The following is a 23,170-nucleotide window of genomic DNA, read 5'->3' as shown; positions in this document are numbered from 1 at the left end:
GATTCCTCGGCAATGGAAGCCCCGCCTCTCTCCGCCACTGATTACTCGGCAATGGAAGCCCCGCCTCTCTGTCATGTCACTCTATGTTGGACGGAGTCCCGTGTAAGTGAATTATGTGTTTGTGAAGAATGATTTCCTTTGGGGGGGGGGAGGGGGGGGGGGGTTGATGGAGATCTCGTGTTTCTCCTGACAGTAGATAATGGCATTGAGGATCTCCATGGACCCAATTAACGAGTAAACACAATTGTGCGCAGGGCCCCCACCCCCCGCGCCCCCGATGACAATTATGTGGTGCCACAACTGAATCCCAACGTGTCGTCTCACCCCGGAGCAGCTAATTACTAAGAGAGAGATTTGTCACACATCAGATAAATACATGTAATGTATTGTCATAACTGCCTCCCCCCCTCCCCCACCCCCCCTACACACTCTTCAAATCCATTAAAGAGGATAATTCCAGCATGAGATCTGAGATCAATTTAAATTTAAATAAAAATGCTGAATAAAATTGCGAATTTTTTTTTATAAAAAAATAATATAAAAAACAGTACTAATACTAATTATAATAGTTATATAATACTAATAATACTATAATAATAATAATAATAATAATAATAATAATAATAATAATAAAACTATCATACTGGTACAAATACTACTACTAATAACAATGGCCCAGATTCAGGTACATTTGCGCGATATTTGCGGGGGAGCAGGGCAACGATTTTGCCCTGCGCCCCCGCAAATATTTTGCGCTGCCCTCGATTCACGGAGCAGAAGCTCCGTAAATTGCGTGGGCGCTCTGGCAAAATGCCCGGCGTAAGCGCGCGCAATTTAAATGATCCCGTAGGGGGCGGGAATCATTTAAATTAGGCGCGTTCCCGCGCCGAGCGTAGGGCGCATGCTCCGTCGGGAAACTTTCCCGACGTGCATTGCGGCAAATGACGTCGCAAGGACGTCATTTGCTTCAAAGTGAACGTGGATGGATTCCAGCGCCATTCACAATTCACTTACGCAAACGACGTAAAATTTAAACTTCGCGACGCGGGAACGACGGGTATACGTAACATTGGCTGCCCCTGCTATTAGAAGGAGCAGCCTTACGTGAAACCCGACGGACGGAAAAAACGTAAACTACGCACGCAGGGCTCGCGTAGGGTTGTGAATCAGCGTTAGTGTGCAATTTGCATACTATACGCTGACCACAATGGGAACGCCCCCTAGCGGCCAACGTAAGAATGCAGCCTAAAATATGAGGGCATAAGAGCCTTATGCTAGTCATGTCTTAGGCTGCCGTCGGCAAAACGAGGTTCCTGAATCAGGAGCATTCGTAACGCCGGCGCAAGTAAGCAATTGCGCTGCGTAACTATGGTTACGCAGACGCAATTGCTTCTTGAATCTAGGCCACTAATTATAATAGTACTATAATACTACTATAATAATAATAATAATAATAATAATAAAAACAAAAACTATAATACTGGTACAAATAATGCTACTACTACTAATAACGATAATAATACTAAAACTAATAATAATAATAATAATACTATAATACTACTAATAATGCTAATACTAATACTAATAATCATGCTTATATTACTACTGCTAATAATAATACTAAAACTATAATACTAATACTACTAATAATAATCATCATGCTTATACTTCTACTACTAATAATAGTAATATCATACCTCCCAACTTTTTGAGATGGGAATGAGGGACACCTATCAGCAAAAGTATGCAGGCATAGGACACACCCCTTGCCACGCCCCCTTAAAGGAGAATTGTACAAAAAAATAAGATTGGTTACACCCACAAGGGCTTTTTTTACCACTACTATTCCTTTATATTGGCTTTTGGAATTTACAAATGCAGCAATTTAGAAATCAGATGAAAGGTTTAGTGCTGGGAAACACGTTTTGATAGATAAAAAGTGCATTTTATATACATCTGTATAGATCAGACCAAAATGAGGGACAAATGAGGAGAATGAGGGACAGAGGGACATTGCTCCAAACCAGGGACAGTCCCTCAAAATAAGGGACAGTTGGGAGCTATGGTAATAATAATAATATTAAAGCGGAGTTCCGGCCACAATTTCACTTTTTAAATATGAATACCCCTGTAATACACAAGCTTAATGTATTCTAGTAAAGTTAGTCTGTAAACTAAGGTCCGTTTTGTTAGGTTGTTACAGCATTTAGACACTTTATAAAACAGAAATTGACTGGGGCCATCTTAAGTGTGGGCATCATGAAGCCAGACTGTATGACTTCCTGGATTTCAGCCTTGCAGATCTTGCACATGCTCAGTGCTGCACAAGCAGTGTAATAGGTTTCAGATCAGGTTTCAGCACCTGTACTGTCCAAGTCACATGATTCTTCGAGACTGGGGAGTGCACAGACTCCTGGAAAGTTACACCCACTACATTCCCAGGAGTCTGTACGGTGTAGGTTAGGAAGCATTAAGCACCTAGGTGCAAGAAGTGGGAAGATTAACTATTCTGCCTAGCAACAACACTTTGAAGGCATCTAAAACAATTTTTTTTTTCTTAAAGGACTAATGACATTTTTTTAAAACTACTGATGTAATGTTATATTTATGGGTGGAACTCCACTTTAAGACTAATACTACTACTAATAATACTATTAATACTTATACAATGAATACTATAATACTACTAGTAATAATAACATTAATACTAAGGTGGAGGAGCGCAAGGTCTCTAACACCCACCATCTCCGTGATGTCGTCATGGATTAGTCTTCATTCCAGCCATGTGTCACGTGGAGTTCTCTTTCTCATTCCTTCTGGCAGTGGGTGATCCTCAATGATGCAGAGAGCAGCACTGAAGCTATATGGTCAGCACCACTCAGTATGTGAGTGGTGATGCCCAGGTCTGCCATTAAAAATCATGGGGCCCCGTACAGTCCACCTGACAGATCCTACTGGGTGAAGTCTGACAGTTGGCATCCCAAGCAATCAGACTCATCCTGGTTTCCAGCTAAACTTGGGCCCAGTTTTTGACCCAGTAGGGCCTGGGTCCTGTATGGGAGGGCTGGCTGTACCCCCTATTAGAAGCCTTGGTGATGCCCCCTCAGAGGATGGGTTCATGACGTCCTGCACTCACTTGATGTCCTTAGTCTTCATTCCAGCCATGTGTCGCGCAGAGTCCTCTTTCTCTTTCCTCTGGGGGTGAGTGTTCCTCAATGATGCAGAGAGGGGAACTGACACAATGTGGTCAAAACCACTCTCTGCATCATTGTATGTGAGTGTTGATGCCGAGCCTCATACAGTCTACCTGACAGGCCCTACTGTGTGAAATTCCAGAGATGGGGCCAGCTAGCATCTGACAAATGGCATTCCAACCAGTCAGACTCATCCTAGTTTCCAGATGAACCTGGGCCCTGCTGGCGACCCAGTGGAGCCCCTGTCCTGTACGGGAGGGCTGGCTCACTGTACCCCCTATCAGAAGCCCTGGTGATACCATTTCAGGGAATAGGTTCATGATGTCTTGCACTCACTCAATGTCCTTAGTCTTCATTCCAGCCATGTGTCACGCAGAGTCATCTTTCTCTTTCCTCCTGGCAGTGAGTGCTCCTCAATGATGCAGAGAGCAGCACTGATGCAATATGGTCAGCACCACTCAGTATATGAGTGGTGTTGACTATGGCTGCCATTAAAATCATATGGTCCCCATACAGTCTACCTGACAGATCCTACTGGGTGATGGCCTCCCAACCAGTCAGACTCATCCTAGTTTCCAGCTGAACCTGGGCCCCGTTGGTGACCCAGTGAAGCCTCTGTCCTGTACGGGAGGGCTGGCTGTACCCCTTATCAGAAGCCCTGGTGATGCCCCCTCAGAGGATGGGTTCATGACGTCCTGCACTCACTGGATGTCCTTAGTCTTCATTCCAGCCATGTGTCGCACAGAGTCCTCTTTCTCTTTCCTCTGGGGGTGTGTTCCTCAATGATGCAGAGAGTGGAACTGACACAATGTGGTCAATACCACTCTCTGCATCACTGTCAGTGTTGATGCCGAGCCTCATACAGTCTACCTGACAGGCCCTACTGTGTGAAATTCTAGAGATTGAGCCAGCTGGCATCTATCTGATGGCCTCCCAACCAGTCAGACTCATCCTAGTTTCCAGCTAAACCTGGACCCTGCTGGTGACCCAGTGGAGCCTGGGTTCTGTATGGGAGTGTTGGCCACGCCCCTTATCGGCAGCCCTGGTGATGCCCCCTGAGGGGCCAGGTTCATGATGCCCTGCACTCACAGGTTGTCCTCAGTCTTCCTGGTTGAATGTCTTTTTAGGTGATCTTGCGTTTTACGGAACAGGAATGTAGGACAAAAATAAACAAAAATAAAAGTACACACTGTAAACACAATAAAAATTGAATTGTTTCATATAAACTGTAAAGTACAATGAAATCCCTGCACGGATTATCTAAGCAGTAAATACAAACATCTGAGAACTGCATTAATTATAACTCTGAAACAACCGCGCCGGTATTCCGGGGATTAAAATATACACATACAGACTCTGTCTGCGGTCCAGTCGATGGACATCGTAATTGCACTAAAACAAGGAAAGGGAAATGTTTCTTTCTCGCCCCGCCAATACAGGAGCTGCGTAATTAGGTTATGGTTTTACTATTATACTAAATTATTAAACTTCACGCGTGAAATACACAAGGGAGCGTAAATCACCCAACAGACATGTAATTATTGGGCAAAGTAATTGAAAACATGATTTGTTTCAGTAAATGTGCGACGGCCTCTTATGAAAATTCAATTTGCAATATATCTTGGGATATATGGTGTTTGTACAGGTTTTCCCAGAGGACTCTACAAAAAGGGACCTGTGCAATGAAAGCCGCGGGTCAAAAAATATGTCTAATGTCGTTTTGGTGCGGAGATTGGGGGGTACTTGGTGGGCTTCTCCTTTTTTTTTTTCAACTAGGGCTCTGTGGAACCCCAGGGTTCCTCCTAAGGTTGCTAGGGGTTACTTGGGAAATGGGCAACTTCTGCTTTTCAGATTACTAACCATTGACACCAATGGGCTAGATTCAGGAAAGAATTACGCCGGTGTATCCATATATATACGCCGCGTAATTCCAAAGCTGCTCCGGCGTATCTACTTTCTGTATTCAGAAAGCAAGATACGCCGACATTAGCCTAAGATACGACTGGCATAAGTCTCTTACGCCGTCGTATCTTAGGGTGCATTCTTACGCTGGCCGCTAGGGGCGCTTCCGTTGTTGTCGGCGTAGATTATGCAAATTAACTAGATACGCCGATTCACAAACGTACGTACGCCCGGCGCAATTTATTTACGTCGTTTACGTTAGGCTTTTTCGGCGTAAGGTTGTTCCTGCTATTAGGAGGCGCACGCAATGGGGTAGATTCAGGTACGTCACTGTGTCCATGACTAGACTGACATTTAACATGGGAGTCTATGGAAGGGGTGCCCGGCTTTGAAAAATTGGTGCTCCCCAGGCGTAGGCCCCCCAGACAACAAACTTTGCACACTTGTAGGGAAGAAATGTGGCTACATGTCCCCCGGACAACAACCTTTGCACATTTGTAGAGGAAGAGTGTGGCTAAATGTGTGCCAAGTTTGGGGTCCAGGGGACCTACGGACGGCCGGTACCAGGTCCCCAAAGTCCAGGAGATCAGGCGCAAAAAGGTGATGAAAAACTTGGCTTATACTCGAGTATATATACGGGGTATTGCGCGCTCCGGCGTATAGCGCGCACCCCTAAAGTGGACCCGCATTCCTGTAAAAAAAAGATTTTAGTACTTACAGTTTTGGTGTCTTGCGCGGCGTCCATCGGCGGCCTCGTCGGGTCCGGCGTCTGTCCGCGGCTTCGGTGGTGTCCTCCTCGTCGGGTCCGGCGTCCTTCTGCGGTGTCCTCCCAGCTCGATCCCCGCTTCCCGCGCTGAGTTTGAACTACTGCGCCGGCATATACCGAGCGCAGTACACTCGTGTATAGTCGGGCAGGCTCGGCTCCTCTCGCGGTCACCTCCTGTGCGTCCTGTACGTCCAGGACATGACTGCAAGAGGAGCCGAGCCTGCCCGACTATACACGAGTGTACTGCGCTCGGTATATGCCGGCGCAGTAGTTCAAACTCAGCGCGGGAAGCGGGTATCGGCATATACCTGAATTTCCGGGCAAAAAAGTGCACAGTATACGCCGATAAATACGGTATATATAATAACAGGGTTTAGGTTTCCTATTCTTCCTCTTATTTTCTCATTCCTTTTTTCCAGGTAGTTTACAAGTGAGATACAAAATTGGCAAAGACGGGATGTATGTGTTTACGTTAGACTCGAAAAGACTGGACAACCGAAAGCTGCACCATGTAAAAATCAACAGAGAAGGGAAGGAACTGATGATCCAGGTAACAAGCCTATCCCATGTCTGTGTTCTGTTCTATATACAGGGTGGGCCATTTATATGGATACACCTTAATAAAATGGGAATGGTTGGTGATATTAACTTCCTGTTTGTGGCACATTAGTATATGTGAGGGGGGAAACTTTTCAAGATGGGTGGTGACCATGGCGGCCATTTTGAAGTCGACCATTTTGAATCCAACTTTTGTTTTTCAATAGGAAGAGGGTCATGTGACACATCAAACTTATTGGGAATTTCACAAGAAAAACAATGGTGCACTTGTTTTTAACGTAACTTTATTCTTTCATGAGTTATTTACAAGTTTCTGACCACTTATAAAATGTGTTCAATGTGCTCTCCAGTGACATGCGGCGAGTGCTACGCTGTGGGCTCTTGCTGAATGAAAGTAGGACAGCCACTGATGTTTCTTCATTAGACCCCTTTCACACTGGATACGCCTATAGCGGAGCGTTAAAATTGCGGTAAATTTGCGGTAAAATAGCTGTGTTTTACCGCGATTTTAATGCTCCGGTATAGGGGTATCCAGTGTGAAAGGGGTCTAATAAAGAAACATCAGTGGCACTCGCCGCATGTCACTGGAGAGCACATTGAACACATTTTATAAGTGGTCAGATACTTGTAAATAACTCATGAAAGAATAAAGTTATGTTAAAACCAAGCACACCATTGTTTTTCTTGTGAAATTCCCAAAAAGTTTGATGTGTCACATGACCCTCTTCCTATTGAAAAAACAAAAGTTAGATTCAAAATGGCCGACTTCAAAATGGCCGCCATGGTCACCACCCATCTTGAAAAGTTTCCCTCCTCACATATCCTAATGTGCCACAAACAGGAAGTTAATATCACCAACCATTCCCATTTTATTAAGGTGTATCCATATAAATGGCCCACCCTGTATATTACCGCATATCTTGTTAGCACAAACATTTTGTTGAAAATATGTCTTATGTATTTGGGTTAATCTTTTGACTGATAAAGCAAAGTATGACTTGTCCAGACGGCTTGCAGGCCTTATCGCCATCAATCAGACCCACGGGTGATCTGCAAGTTTGGGATATGTTCATTTTTTTTTTTGTCCCACACTGGTTTATATTTTTTCCTCTCTCTTCTTCCCCCTATACTCTCCTGTCATCTAAGACCCTTTACCAATTGTTACATTTTACAAAACTTTATCAACTTCAGATATATATATCAGCATCTTCTCCTGATGAGTGGAGATTTTTACGAAACACGTCGAGTCATTCCTATTCTAAAACATGTTTACTATATGGGATCGTTTTATTATTTTTACTATTTTTTATTTGTATTGTGCTGTAACAATCATGATTTTTTTATATGTCTATTATGTGATATATGGATCAATGGGCTAGATTCAGATAGGTTAGCGGATCATTAGATCCGCGTAACCTATCTGATTTACGATCCGCCAGCGCACGTTTTTGAGGCAAGTGCTTTATTCAGAAAGCACCTGCCTCTAAAGTTGTGGCGGTGGATCGTAAATCCTCCGGCGGAATTCAAATTCCGCGGCTAGGGGGCGTGTAGAATTTAAATCAGGCGCGACCCCGCGCCGAACGAACTGCGCATGCACCGTCCGCTAAATTTCCCAGCGTGCATTGCTCCAAATGACGTCGCTAGGACGTCATTGTTTTCGACGTGAACGTAAATTACGTCCATCCGTATTCGCGACCGGCTTACGCAAACGACTTACGCAAACAACGTAAAAAATGCAAAATTCGACCCGGGAACGACGGCCATACTTAATATAGGATATGCCGCATATAGCAGGGGTAACTATACGCCGGAAAAAAACGAACGCAAACGGCGTAACTCCTCATTTGCATATTTGTCGCGTTTACAAACGGAAGCACCACCTAGCGGCCAGCGTGAGATTGCAGCCTAAGATCCGACGGTGTAAGTCACTTACACCTGGCGGATCTAAGGAGATCTATGCGTAACCTGGGCTAGATTCACATAGATTAGCGGATCTTTAGATCCGCGTAATCTATGTGATTTACGATCCGCCGGTGCAATTTATCGAGGCCAGTGCAGTATTCACAAAGCACTTACCTCGAAAATTGCACCGTCGGATCGTAACTCCCCCGGCGGAGTTCAAATTCCGCGGCTAGGGGGAGTGTACAATTTAAATCAGGCGCGTTCCCGCGCCGATTTAACTGCGCATGCGCCGCCGGCGAAATTTCCCAGTGCGCATGCTCCAAATGACATCGCTAGGACGTCATTGTTTTCGGCAGGTATGTAAATTCCGGCCATCCGAATTCCCGATCGACTTACGCAAATGATGTAAAAATTTGAATCTCGGCGCGGGAACGACGGCCATACTTAACATTAGCTACCCCTCATATAGCAGGGGTAACTATCCGCCGGAAAAAGCCGAACGCAAACGACGTAAAAAAAAGCGACGGGCGGGCGTTCGGTCTTGAATCTGCGGTTCTCCTCATTTGCATATCCAACGCGTAAAAAAACACGACGACACCTAGCGGCCGGCGGTAGATTGCAGCCTAAGATCTGACGGTGTAAGTCACTTACACCAGTCGGATCTAAGGGAGATCTATGCGGAACCTGATTCTATGAATCAGGCGCATAGATCCGACCGTCGGATCTCAGAGATACGACGGCATCAGGAGATCCGCCGTCGTATCTCTTCATGTATCTGGCTCCCTGATTCTATGAATCAGGCGCATAGATACGACGGCCGAATTCAGAGATACAACGGCGTATCCGGAGATACGCCGTCGTATCTCTATCTGAATCCGGGCCAATGTGTCTGATGTTTTATAAAGCTACTACTATTTACTATAATGTTATTATGCTACAATGTATTATATATGAAATAAATGTTATCCTTATGCATGTATTGTCCTGTGTGCTGGATATTGAGATTCAGCGGGTACAGTTACAATATACAATTAATTGGTCAGACACCCATTACCCGTTATCACTTTTCTAGGTACCTAAGTCCCAACTCTTCCTTTCAGTATAAAAGCAAAGTTGTTGTTTAGAACGTTCTGCTAACTTGTGATGGGGGCAATGTTTAAGGTCCTGTTCACACCTGAACGATGCTGCCGCATTGTGCTTTTCACTTTTTTTTTTTTGCACATTTTTGGAGCAGTACCATATCCTGGCAGAGCTTATCGGGAGGGCTGCCTTTAGAAATCACAGGGCCCAGTACAGCCTACCCGACCCCCACCCCCCCCCCCCCCCCCTCTCCAAATTAATTTGTTTTTAAAGATTTTTTTCTTCCAATTTTTTTTTTAATTCAGTGTGCTGTTCCGTGTTTGGCCTGGGGTGGGGGGGTGCCAGAGCCGTTCGGAAATGCTCGGAAAGAATCAGAAATACTCTGTTCCCGAGCCTTTCCGAGGTTTGCCGAGGTAAGCCGAGCTGTCCTTGAGTCTTTACATGTGCTCTCCGGCGCCCCATGTGGTATTGCATGCCATTGAAATCAATGCTGAACAAATTATTTTTGTTTCCATTGACTTCAATGGGGAAACTCGCTTTGAGTATGTCAGGTCACCTGTGGCCAGATGACAAGTGCACCCCGATGGAGTCAGGGGTGCACCACAAGGTGGTGAACCCTATAGCAGACTGCTGCGGATGGACCACAGAGTGGATATGGAGGGGAGGTTCGCTGGGACTCAAACAGGGACCCTGCAGGAACCTTGAGCCCAAGATTCCCCAGGACGCGGAGTCTAAGATCCAGTTGGTATTCACCAGAGCCTCTAGTGGTGAGGATGGCCTTCGCTGCAACTGGATCCAGGTCGCGGCCCCCGGAGTCCCATAGGTCACGCTCCGTAGGGAGAGAGGGGAAGCAGCCACTCAAGACACAAGACATAGTGAGGGGTAAGCCGAGGTTGGGGCAACAAGCAGACGAGAATAACCAAGGGACAGGCCAAGGGTCAGGGTCACAGGCAAACAGGAGTAGTCGGAGACAAGGCAAAGTCGTTACACAGAGATAACGTAGCACACTGCAAGCAGGAACACAGTACTAACAAACAACGTTGATCAGCAAAGCAGACCAGCAGTGCAGTGGTTAATATAGAGTTCTTGGGATGGCCTGAGGTGGAGCCATACAGGGAGGAGAGATGATAAAGGCAGCCAGATAAGAGAGTCTGGCCTCTAATGAACACATGGAGAGAAAGGTAAGCTGCCAGCCATTATTGCATATCCATGACAGAGTACTTTGGATTACGAGCATTCTCCTGGAATGGATTATGCTCGTCATCCGAGGTTCCACTGTATTTACAAAAAAACTTACAATGCTGTTGGAGGGGGCTTTGGTGAAATATCAGGGGTTTAAACAGGGGAAGGTTGCACCACATAAGGTGATTAGGGTGTGCCCAGGCACACCTGGCACACCCTGTGTGCCCGCCTATGCTCGTACTTATTGCCTAACATCTGGGTAGACCAAGGATGAAGGTCCACCGGGAAGACTTATTTGCTTTTTTTTTTAGATTGCCTGAATATCAAGCTGCGACTATTACCGTATATACTCGAGTATAAGCCGACCCGAATATAAGCCGAGGCACCTAATTTTACCACAAAAAATGTGAAAACGTATTGACTCGAGTATAAGCCTAGGGTGTCCATCTGCATGCCTCACTGTGCCTCACTGTTTCCATGTGCATGCCTCACTGTGCCCATGCCTCACTGTGCCCATGCCTCACTTTATCCATACCTCACTGTGCCCATGCCTCACTGTGTCCATGCCTCACTGTGCCCATGCCTCACTGTGCCCATGCCTCACTGTGCCCATGCCTCGGCCGGTACCGGGTCCCAAATTCACTGGAGAAATTACCGTTTAACATGGCAGTCTATGGAAGGGGTGCCCGGTTTGAAAAATTGGTGCTCCCCGGCCATAGGTCCCCCGGACAACAACTTTGCACAATTGTAGAGGAGAAATGGGGCTACATGTGTGCCAAGTACCGGGTCCCCAAAGTCCGGGAGATCAGGCGCAAAACGGTGACTCAATTATAAGCCGAGGGGGGCATTTTCAGCACAAAACAATGGGCTAGATTCGGAAAGAATTTATGTCAACGTATCTATTGATCCCCCCGCGTAAATTCAAAGCTGCGCCGGCGTATCTTCTTTCTGTATTCAGAAAGCAAGATACGCCGAAATTAGGCTAAGATACGACTGCCGTAAGTCTCTTCCGCCGTCGTATCTTAGTTGCAATTTTACGCTGGCCGCTAGGTGGCGCTTCCGTCGATTTACGCGAGGAATATGCTCATTAGGTAGATACGCCGATTCACAAACGTACGTCTGCCTGGCGCATTTTTTTTTACGCCGTTTACATTAGGCTTTTTCCGGCGTAAAGTTAACCCTGCTATATGAGGCGTATCCTATGTTAAGTATTGACGTCGTCCCCGCGTCGAATTTTGAAAATGTTACGTCGTTTGCCTAAGTCGTTCGCGAATAGGGCTGTACGTAAGTTACGTTCACGTCTAAAGCATTGACGATTTGCGGCGTAATTTCGAGCATGCGCACTGGGATTCTTTCACGAGCGGCGCATGCGCCGTTCCTAAAAAAACGTCAAATACGTGGGGTCACAGTAAATTTCGATAAAACACGCCCACATCATCCACATTTGAATTAGGCGGGCTTACGCCGGACCTCATACGATACGCCGCCATAACTTAGGGCGCAAGTTCTTTATGAATGCAAGACTTGCACCCTAAGTTACGGCGGCGTAACGTATCTGAGATATGTTATGCCAGCAGAAGAATACGCCGGGCTATCTGAATCTAGCCCAATGTGCTGAAAAACTCGGCTTATACTCGAGTATATACGGTAAATAGAATATTCCGCAATTCTTGTTGCTTGTTCCTTCAAAATATCACGGCAGCCCATTGTAATCCATTATTCAACCGGCACTTGTAGCAGTCTAATGTCATTTCAGCATATTTTAGAAGAAATTACAGCAAAAAGTTTGACCTTTTCAACATTTTCTTTTTAAAATGACGCCAATAAAAGTCTCAGACGGCGTTGGCGTTATTTTAATAGTAAAACGTAAAAGGAATGTAGACTTTCAGAATTCTTAATATCTGTTTTATGACCCGATATTAACCACTTAAGCCCCGGACCAAAATGCAGCTAAAGGCCCAGGCCAGGTTTTGCGATTCGGCACTGCGTCACTTTAACTGACAATTGCGCGGTCGTGCGACGTGGCTCCCAAACAAAATTGACGTCCTTTTTTTCCCCACAAATAGAGCTTTCTTTTGGTGGTATTTGATCACCTCTGCGGTTTTTATTTTTTGCGCTATAAACTAAAATAGAGTGACAGTTTTGAAAAAAATGCAATATTTTTTTACTTTTTTCTATAATAAATATCCCCCCAAAATATATAAAAAAACTTTTTTTTTCCTCAGTTTAGGCCGATACGTATTCTTCTATTTTTGGGGAAAAAAATGCAATAAGCGTTTATCGGTTGGTTTGCGCAACATTTATAGCGTTTACAAAATAGGGGATAGTTTTATTGCATTTTTATATATATATTTTTTTTTTACTACTAATTGGGGCGATCAGCGATTTTTTTTCGTGACTGCGGCATTATGGCGGACTCTTTGGACAATTTTGACACATTTTTGGGACCATTAGCCCAGATTCAGGTAGGGGCGCGCACTGATACGGCGGCGCAGCGTATTGTTTTTACGCTACGCCTCCGTAAATTACTGGAGCTACGCTGCATTCACGAAGCATTTGCTCCGTAATTTGCAGCGGCGTATTGTAAAAGGGGCCGGCGTAAGCGTGCGTGATTTAAATGATCCCGTAGGGGGCGTGGATCATTTAAATTAGGCGCGTTCCCGCGCCGAACGTACTGCGCATGCTCTGTCGGGAAAATTTCCCGACGTGCATTGCGGCAAATGACGTCGCAAGGACGTCATTGGCTTCGACGTGAACGTAAATGGCGTCCAGCGCCATTCACGAACGAGTTACGAAAATCGCGACGCGGGAACGACGTGCATACTTACCATTGGCTGCGCCTCCTAATAGCAGGAGCAGCCTTACGGCGAAAACGGCGTACGCAAACAACGTAAAAAACGAGCGCCGACCACACGTGCGTTTGTGAATCGGCGTAAGTATGCAATTTGCATACTCTACGCTGACAACTACGGGTGCGCCACCTAGCGGCCAGCGTCAGAATGCACCCTAAGATACGACAGCATAAGAGACTTATGCCAGTGGTATCTTAGGCTACAGTCTGTGTATCTAGCTTTCTGAATACAGAAAGTAGATATGCCGGCGCTACTTAGCAATTACGCTGCGTATCTATGGATACGCAGGCGTAATTGCTCTCTGAATCTACCCCATTGTCATTTTCACAGCAAAAAATGCATTTAAATTGCATTGTTTATTGTGAAAATGACAGTTGCAGTTTGGGAGTTAACCACAGGGGGCGCTGTAGGAGTTAGGGTTCACCTAGTGTGTGTTTACAACTGTAGGGGGGTGTGGCTGTAGGAGTGACGTCATCGATCGAGTCTCCCTATAAAAGGGATCACACGATCGATGCGCCGCCACAGTGAAGCACGGGGAAGCCGTGTTTACATACGTCTCTCCCCGTTCTTCTGCTCCGGGGAGCGATCGCGAGGGGGCGGCTAGAAACGAATTGCCGCGCCGTCGTCCTGGATCGCTCCCAGACGATTTCCGACCGGCGCATGTACCGGGGGGGGGGGGTTTCCCAATCGGACCCCCGATCCGCGGAAAGGCAGGGACGTAAATGTGCGCCCATCTGCCTGTACGTGCCATTCTGTGGACGTATATGTACATGCGGCGGTCGTTAAGCGGTTAAAGGAGCAAATAAAAAAATAAATAAAAAAGTTTGGTTAATACGCCTTCCTGCCTCCCGTAGGTTTGCTTTTCATGTGATATTATTATACTGCCGTGTTCTAGAATTATGTCATTTATCTAACTGGCGCTCACCCTGGATTGATTCATGTTAAATGGCGCACTGCGTTGTACTTTTCATCGTGATTAAATGATATTACTGTAATTTTCTTTTCTTTTTTTTTATTGGAACTGTAGGCTTGCTTTATGCTACGTGTGTGTTCGCTGGATTTCTGTATGCCACAGAATAATACTCTTTTTTTTTTTATTTTTTTACTTTTTAGGTTGACAAGATAATAAAAGAGCGACGTAATTTTTCTTCGGATATTTACTTCAAAGCCATCAGATCTCTGACGATGGGAAAAGTTTTAGGTAAGCTCTCGCTCTTATTCATTAATTTCACATTCTTTTATCCGATTCTCCTCTAGAGCAATTTTTTCTAAAAATCTGAATTTTTGCCCATAAATTTCTTATAGCTGGATTCAGGTAGGGCGGCTCACTTTTGAGGCGGCGTAGCGTATCGCATATACGCTACGACGCCGTAAGTCAGAGAGGCAAGTGCTGTATTCACAAAGCACTTGCCTCCTAAGTTACGGCGGCGTAGCGTAAATGGGCCGGCGTAAGCGCGCCAAATTCAAATGAGGATGAGGGGGGCGTGTTTTATGTAAATTACTCGTGGCCCGACGTGATTGACGTTTTTTACGAACGGCGCATGCGCCGTCCGTGGACATATCCCAGTGTGCATTGCTCCAAAGTACGCCGCAAGGACGTCATTGGTTTCGACGTGAACGTAAATTACGTCCAGCCCCATTCACGAACGACTTACGCAAACGACGTAAATTTTTCAAATTTCGACGCGGGAACGACGGCCATACTTAACATTGGCTAGGGCAGCTATTTGTTCGACTAACTTTACGCCGGGAATCGCCTTACGTAAATGGCGTATCTTTACTGCGACGGGCAAGCGTACGTTCGTGAATAGGCGTATCTCGCTGATTTACGCATTCTAGGCGTAAATCAGCGTTCACACCCCTAGCGACCGGCGGAACTAGCCAGCTAAGATACAACGGCGCAGACCATCGTATCTTGGCTAGGTTTAAGTGTATCTCAGTTTGAGAATACACTTAAACATACGACGGCTTAGATTCCGAGTTACGACGGCGTAACTCTTTGTGAATCTAGCTATTAATCATTTTTTTGCGATCCGGCGCTGCATCACTTTAACTGACAATTGCGCGGTCGTGCGACATGGCACACAAACAAAACCGATCTGTTCATTGTTTCCCCCCCCCACAAATAGAGCTTTCTTTTGGTGGTATTTGATCACCTTTTTATTTTTTGCGCTATAAACAAAAAAAAAGACCGACAATTTTGAAAAAAAAAAAAAGCTTTACTTTTTGCAGGTCAGGAGACTTTCTTAGCCAGATTCAGGTACGTTTACGCCGTTGTAACTCTGAATCTACGCCGGCGTTAATTTAAGCGTATTCTGGAAACCAGATACGCTTAAATTAGGCTAAGATACGAGCGGCGTAAGTCTCCTACGCCGTCGTATCTTAGGGTGCAATTTTCCCGCTGGCCGCTAGGTGGCGCTTCCGTTGAGTTCGACGTAGAATATGTAAATGACTAGATACGCCGATTCACGAACGTACGTGTGCCCGGCGCATTTTTTTTACGTTGTTTACGTATGGCTTTTTCCGGCGTAAAGTTATTCCAACAAATAGCTGGCCTAGCCAATGTTAAGTATGGCCGTCGTTCCCGCGTCGAAATTTGAAAAATGTACTGTACGTCGTTTGCGTAAGTCGTCCGTGAATGGGGCTGGACGTAATTTACGTTCACGTCGAAACCAATACGTCCTTGCGGCGTACTTTGGAGCAATGCACACTGGGATATGTCCACGGATGGCGCATGCGCTGTTCGTTAAAAACGTCAATCATGTCGGGTCACCAAACATTAACATAAAACACGCCCCCTCATACTCATTTGAATTAGGTGCGCTTACGCCGGCCCCATTTACGCTACACCGCCGTAAGTTAGGAGGCAAGTACTTTGTGAATACAGCACTTGCTTCTCTGACTTAAGGTGGCGTAGCGTAAATACGATACGCTACGCCGCCTTAAAGATACGCGCCCCTACCTGAATCCAGCTATCTGTCTACACTTCTTACTTGATAACTATATCTTGAAGAAATTCTTTCCTCTGTTTTGTATAACCTTTTCATGACTAAAGCCCTGTACACACAATCGGTCCATCCGATGAAAACGTTCTGATGGACCGTTCTCATCGGTTAACCAATGAAGCTGACTGATGTATGCGTTCACGTCTGCGCGCAAACACGGAGGGGTGGTGAGGCACTTTAAAAAAAAAAATGGTTATTTATTTTACGTTTTATTTTTTATTTTTTTTACACTGTCCCTTTATTTTTTATTTTTGTTATCACTTTTATTCCCATTACAAGGGATGTAAACATCCCCTGTAGTAGAAAAAAAGCATGACAGGTCCTCTTTATTGCGAGATCCAGGGTCTAAAAGCCAGATTCACAGCGGAGATACGACGGAGTTTCTCCTGATACGCCGTCGTATCTCTGTTTCTATCTATGCGGCTGATTCATAGAATCAGTTACGCATAGATATCCAGAAGATCCGACAGGTGTAATTGTTTTACACTGTCGGATCTTAGGATGCAGTACCGCGGCCGCCGCTGGGGGGAGTTCGCGTCGTAAACCAGCGTCGGGTATGCAAATTAGGAGTTACGGCGATTTACCACGGATTTTCGCGTTCGCTACGTCGCGCTAGTCTAGTTTCCCATCGCAAAGTTAGTCGGTTTTTTTAGTGCCTTAACTTTACGCAGCAATCGTATTGCTGTATAAAGTATGGCCGTCGTTCCCGCGTCGAAATTTAAAAATCAACGTCGTTTGCGTAAGCCGTCCGGGAATACAGAATTACGCTACGTGCGTCGCCGTTCGAAAAAATTACGTCACGGCGCGCAATGCACGACGGGAGTTCGGAAACGGAGCATGCGCGGTGCCCGCCTTGCCGGCGATGAAAAATTGCGGCAGTGTAACGTATCTAAGATACGTTACGCCGCCGCTCTTCTATGTGAATCTGGCCCATAGAGACCTCAGATCACTAATTTACTGTACCTTTAAAAAGCAAAAGAAAAAACTTTTTTTTTGATACTTTGACTTACTTGGTTAGTGGAAGGAATAGTAGTACCCCATTGTTGGTGTTAGTGGGAAGAATAGTGTCCCATCATTGGTGTCAGTGGGAGGAATAGTGTCCCATTGTTGGTGTTAGTGGGAAGAATAGTGTCCCATCATTGGTGTCAGTGGGAGGAATAGTGTCCCATTGTTGGTGTTAGTGGGAAGAATAGTGTCCCATCATTGGTGTCAGTGGAAGGAATAGTGTCCCATCATTGGTATCAGTGGGAGGAATAGTGTCCCATCATTGGTATCAGTGGGAGGAATAGTGTCCCATCATTGGTATCAGTGGGAGGAATAGTGCCCCATCATTGGTGTCAGTGGGAGGAATAGTGTCCCATCATTGGTATCAGTGGGGGGAATAGTGCCCCATCATTGGTGTCAGTGGGAAGGAATAGTGTCCCATCATTGGTATCAGTGAGAGGAATAGTGCCCCATTGTTGGTGTCAGTGGGAGGAATTGTGTCCCATCATTGGTGTCAGTGGGATGAATAGTGTCCCATCATTGGTGTCAGTGGAGGAATAGTGACCTATCATTGGTATCAGTGGGAGGAATAGTGCCCCATCGTTGGTATCAGTGGGAGGAATAGTGTCCCATCATTGGTATCAGTGGGAGGAATAGTGTACCATCATTGGTATCAGTGGGAGGAATAGTGTCCCATCATTGGTATCAGTGGGAGGAATAGTGCCCCATCATTTATGTCAGTGGGAGGAATAGTGTCCCATCATTGGTATCAGTGGGGGGAATAGTGCCCCATCATTGGTATCAGTGGGAAGGAATAGTGTTCCATCATTGGTATCGGTGAGAGGAATAGTGCCCCATTGTTGGTGTCAGTGGGAGGAATTGTGTTCCATCATTGGTGTCAGTGGGATGAATAGTGTCCCATCATTGGTATCAGTGGGAAGGAATAGTGTTCCATCATTGGTATCGGTGAGAGGAATAGTGCCCCATTGTTGGTGTCAGTGGGAGGAATTGTGTTCCATCATTGGTGTCAGTGGGAGGAATAGTGTCCCATCATTGGTGTCAGTGGGATGAATAGTGTCCCATCATTGGTGTCAGTGGGAGGAATTGTGTCCCATCATTGGTATCAGTGGGAGGAATTGTGTCCCATCATTGGTGTCAGTGGGAGGAATAGTGTCCCATCATTGGTATCAGTGGGAGGAATACGGACACATCATTGGTATCGGTGGGAGGAATAGTGCCCCATCTTTGGTATCAGTGGGAGGAATACGGACACATCATTGGTATCGGTGGGAGGAATAGTGCTCTATTGTTGGTATCAGTAGAAGGAATAGTGACCCATCATTGGTATCGGTGGGAGGAATAGTGACCCATCTGTGGTATCAGTGGGAGGAATAGTGACCCATTGGTGTCAGTGGGAGGAACAGTGCTCTATTGTTGGTGTCAGTGGGAGGAATAGTGCCCCATCATTGTTGTCAGTGGGAGGAATAGTGTCCCATCATTGGTATCAGTAGAAGGAATAGTGCCCCATCATTGGTATCGGTGGGAGGAATAGTGTCCCATCATTGGTATCGGTGGGAGGAATAGTACTCCACTGACGCGTTTCGCACTAAAACTAGTGCTTAGTCATAGCTAAAAAATACAGCAAATGATATAAAAAAAAGGGGCGGGGTTTATTTCATTTTGCTGTGACTTGTAGTGCTGTCCTTCTTCTTTGAATAAAGGCTACAATTTGTTCAGAGTGCGGCTGTCCAGAGACAATCTTTGTTCCTGCAGTGCTCTATTGTTGGTGTCAGTGGCAGGAATTGTGCCTCATCATTTGGCGTCGTTGGGAAGAATATCACCCCATGAGTTGTCAGTCCGCCTCTTGGTGACAGGTCCCCTTTAAATGGAAGACGTTTTATTTCCGCTCCTCTACATTACCAATCATCATCATCTCTGCATTCGGCTTTAATTAAGATCGACGCAGATATTCCATTTCAGAGCCGCTATCGATCGGCATCTTTAATGTAAAATAATTGTTCTCCTTATAGTCCTGGTGGATACAATGACACCAATTAATGGTATTACCACGTGGAGTGACTCACCGAACGTCACGTTTAAGTTTTATCGATCGGTGCGCGCGATCTCCTTCCCGGATAGGTGAGATGAACCGGCCGGGGAGAGGATCCCGCTGTCTCCTCATCTTTCGTCTGTATTAGGTTATGTCATTGATATTTATTGCGTACTGCGTCACTTTAACCGCTTGCCAACCACTGCATGAGTATTTACGTCGACATAATGGCACGGCTGCGCAAACGGGCGTGTGTGTATATACAGTGGGGATCGAAAGTTTGGGCACCCCAGGTAAAAATTTGTATTAATGTGCATAACGAAGCCAAGGAAAGATGGGAAAATCTCCAAAAGGCATCAAATTACAGATTAGACATTCTTATATGTCAAAAAAAGTTAGATTTTATTTCCATCATTTACACTTTCAAAATGACAGAAAACAAAAAAATGGCGTCTGCAAAAATTTGTGCACCCTGCAGAATTTATAGCATGCACTGCCCCCTTTGCAAAGCTGAGACCTGCCAGTGTCATGGATTGTTCTCAATCATCGTCTGGGAAGACCAGGTGATGTCAATCTCAAAGGTTTTAAATGCCCAGACTCATCTGACCCTCCCCCAACAATCAGCGCCATGGGTTCTTCTAAGCAGTTGTCTAGAAAACTAAAACTGGAAATAGTTGACGCTCACAAAGCTGGAGAAGCTATAAGAAGATAGCAAAGCGTTTTCCGATGTCAATATCCTCTGTTCCTCGGAATGTAATTAACAAATGGCAGTCATCAGGAACAGTGGAAGTTAAAGCAAGATCTGGAAGACCAAGAAAAATATCAGACAGAACAGCTCGCAGGATTGTGAGAAAAGCAATTCAAAACCCACGTTTGACGGCACGACCCCTCCAGAAAGATCTGGCAGACACTGGAGTTGTGGTACACTATTCCACTATAAAGAGATACTTGTACAAATATGGTCTTCATGGAAAAGTCATCAGAAGAAAACCTCTTCTACGTCCTCACCACACAAATCAGCGTTTGAACTTTGCAAATGAACATATAGACAAGCCTGATGCATTTTGGAAACAAGTTCTGTGGACCGATGAGGATAAAATAGAACTTTTTGGCCGGAATGAGCAAAGGTACGTTTGGAGAAGAAAGGGCACAGAATTAAATGAAAAGAACCTCTGTCCAACTGTGAAGCATGGGGGTGGATCAATCATGCTTTGGGGTTGTATTGCAGCCAGTGGCACAGGGAACATTTCACGAGTAGAAGGAAAAATGGATTCAATAAAATGTCAGCAAATTTTGGATGGTAACTTGATGCCATCTGTGAAAAAGCTGAAGTTGAAGAGAGGATGGCTTCTACAAATGGATAATGATCCTAAACACACCTCAAAATCCACGGGGGGATTACATCAAGAGGCGTAAACTGAAGGTTTTGTCATGGCCTTCACAATCTCCTGACCTCAACATCATTGAAAATCTATGGATAGACCTTAAAAGAGCAGTGCGTGACAGACAGCCCAGAAATCTCAAAGAACTGGAAGACTTTTGTAAGGAAGAATGGGCAAAGATCCCTCAAACAAGAATTGAAAGACTCTTGGCTGGCTACAAAAAGCGTTTACAAGCTGTGATACTTGCCAAAGGGGGCAGTACAAGATATTAACTCTGCAGGGTGCCCAAACTTTTGCAGGCGCCATTTTTTTGCTTTCCGTAATTTTGAAAGTGTAAATGATGGAAATAAAATCTATCTTTTTTGACATATTATAAGAATGTCTAATCTGTAATTTGATGCCTTTTGGAGATTTTTCCATCTTTCCTTGGCTTCGTTATGCACATTAATACACATTTTTACCTGGGGTGCCCAAACTTTCGATCCCCACTGTATACGTCCCCTTTAATTTGCCGGCTGCGTGGGCGCGTGCACGCATGCTCGTGACCTCCATGACCGTGCCCGCGGACCTGATGTCCGCCGGTGTCCCGCGATCAGGTCACAGAGCTGAAACACAACATCTCCCGTTCTTCATAGTGACATGTCACTGATGGTCTGTTCCCTGTCATCGGGAACAACGATCACGTGGCGTCACAGGTGACCCCGCCTCCCTCTGACACAACGAGGACATAGGTAAATCAGTATGTGGTGCAGAGATGTACTAAATGTTTCATAGACACTAAAATGCCAGCTTTGGGTGGGGAGTGTCGTAAAAGTATTTTCCGTGGAGTATCTTTGCTAGAAATCTTTTTTTTTGTTCTTGTAAGTCTGGCATGCACTCAGAGCTAAAATATTAGTTTTGGTTGGGCAGTCTCTCATTGCATTTCCTAACGCATATCTCCTCCCTATAATGTCTTTCATTTATTGGAAGCCATGCTCCATTTGTTACGAATTACTGAGCTTATTAAATACATAATATATTTAAATTCAAGGTAATGAATTCATTATTAAATTCTGTAGTCGATTAAGCTTCTTTAACCTGTTTGACTTTAAAAAAAATATCATTCAATTAAGTTACTGCTGGAGAGTGATTTACAATATCCGTCACTCCTCGTTTTTTTCCTCATGCTAAAATAAAGGCAATTCAATTGAAAAAAATGCCAGAAAAAAGATAGAATTCTCTCTCTAATATGCAGACAACTTCTGCCTGCAGGTAATTTCATGCCTGCATCAGTTTTCAACAATTCTGATGCACGTGGGGGCTTGTCCGGGAGTATGTGGGGGCTTGTCCGGGATTATGTGGGGGCTTGTCCGGGATTATATGGGGGCTTTTCCGGGATTATGTGGGGGCCTGTCCGGGATTATGTGGGGGCCTGTCCGGGATTATGTGGGGGCTTGTCCGGGATTATGTGGGGGCTTGTCCGGGATTATGTGGGGGCTTGTCCGGGATTATGTGGAGGCTTGTTCGGGATTATGTGGGGGCTTGACCGGGATTATGTGGGGGCTTGACCGGGATTATGTGGGGGCTTGTCCGGGATTATATGGGGGCTTGTCCGAGATTATGTGGGGGCTTGTCTGGGATTAATTAGCCCCTACTATTTTTACCTTTGGCTACAGAATGTGTTGTGGAGATGAGGAGAGTGGGAAGGTTTGAGTAAACAAAAAGTGGGCAATGCTGACACCACTCTGCATGGTGTCGTTCCACTGCAGGTCTTGGGGTCTGAGTGCCTTTCTGGCTGATCAAAGGGTATTTTTCGGCACATACGTTTCCACTGAGCGGATCGGTTCGGTACGGTACGCTATTTTGGGTGTTTCCATTATGAAAGTGTGCCATAAAACCAAACCGTACCGCGCCATTCTGGGTCCTGCTTTAGATGTGGGGCCATAGAAAGTGGAACGGTTCGGTTAGGGCGGAGCTACAATACATTCCACTGATTGGTGGACACGCTAGGCATTTTTTCTAAACCCTGTATGGCCCCCGACGGTCGGACTTGCAGTGGAAATTCTCACCAGAATAGACCAGACCATTCTAAGCGTTCCAAACTGTACCGACCCGAGCCGTTCCGCTCAGTGGAAACGAGGCATTACAGCATCTTTAACCACTTGCCGACCAGCCGCCGTCATTATACGGCTGCAGCTTTGCAGGGCTGCGCAAATCGCCATAGGTGTACGTTGGCCGCTTTAAGAGCAATAGAGGGCACGCGAGCTGGAGCCGGACGCGATGTCCGCCCGCGATTGCTCCTCAGAGAGCCAGAACGGGGATCTGTCAATGTAA

The 23,170-nt window shown here is 45.5% G+C and overlaps 1 protein-coding gene across 1 annotated transcript in view; it reads left to right on the top strand.

Annotated features, from left to right (window-relative positions):
* The window catches only part of LOC120944456 (contactin-associated protein-like 5), a 189,918-nt gene that overhangs the window by 156,622 nt on the left and 10,126 nt on the right, over positions 1 to 23,170 (top strand). The window contains exons 16-17 of the mRNA XM_040358515.1: positions 6,282 to 6,412; positions 14,550 to 14,637. Coding sequence (XP_040214449.1) covers positions 6,282 to 6,412; positions 14,550 to 14,637 — 219 coding nt within the window. The remainder of the gene's footprint in view (positions 1 to 6,281; positions 6,413 to 14,549; positions 14,638 to 23,170) is intronic.

The sequence above is a fragment of the Rana temporaria genome, chromosome 6 (genome assembly GCF_905171775.1).
Source record: "Rana temporaria chromosome 6, aRanTem1.1, whole genome shotgun sequence".
Taxonomy (NCBI): domain Eukaryota; kingdom Metazoa; phylum Chordata; class Amphibia; order Anura; family Ranidae; genus Rana; species Rana temporaria.
Note: the sequence above shows the minus strand (reverse complement) of the source record. Positions and strands in the feature narration are given on the sequence as shown.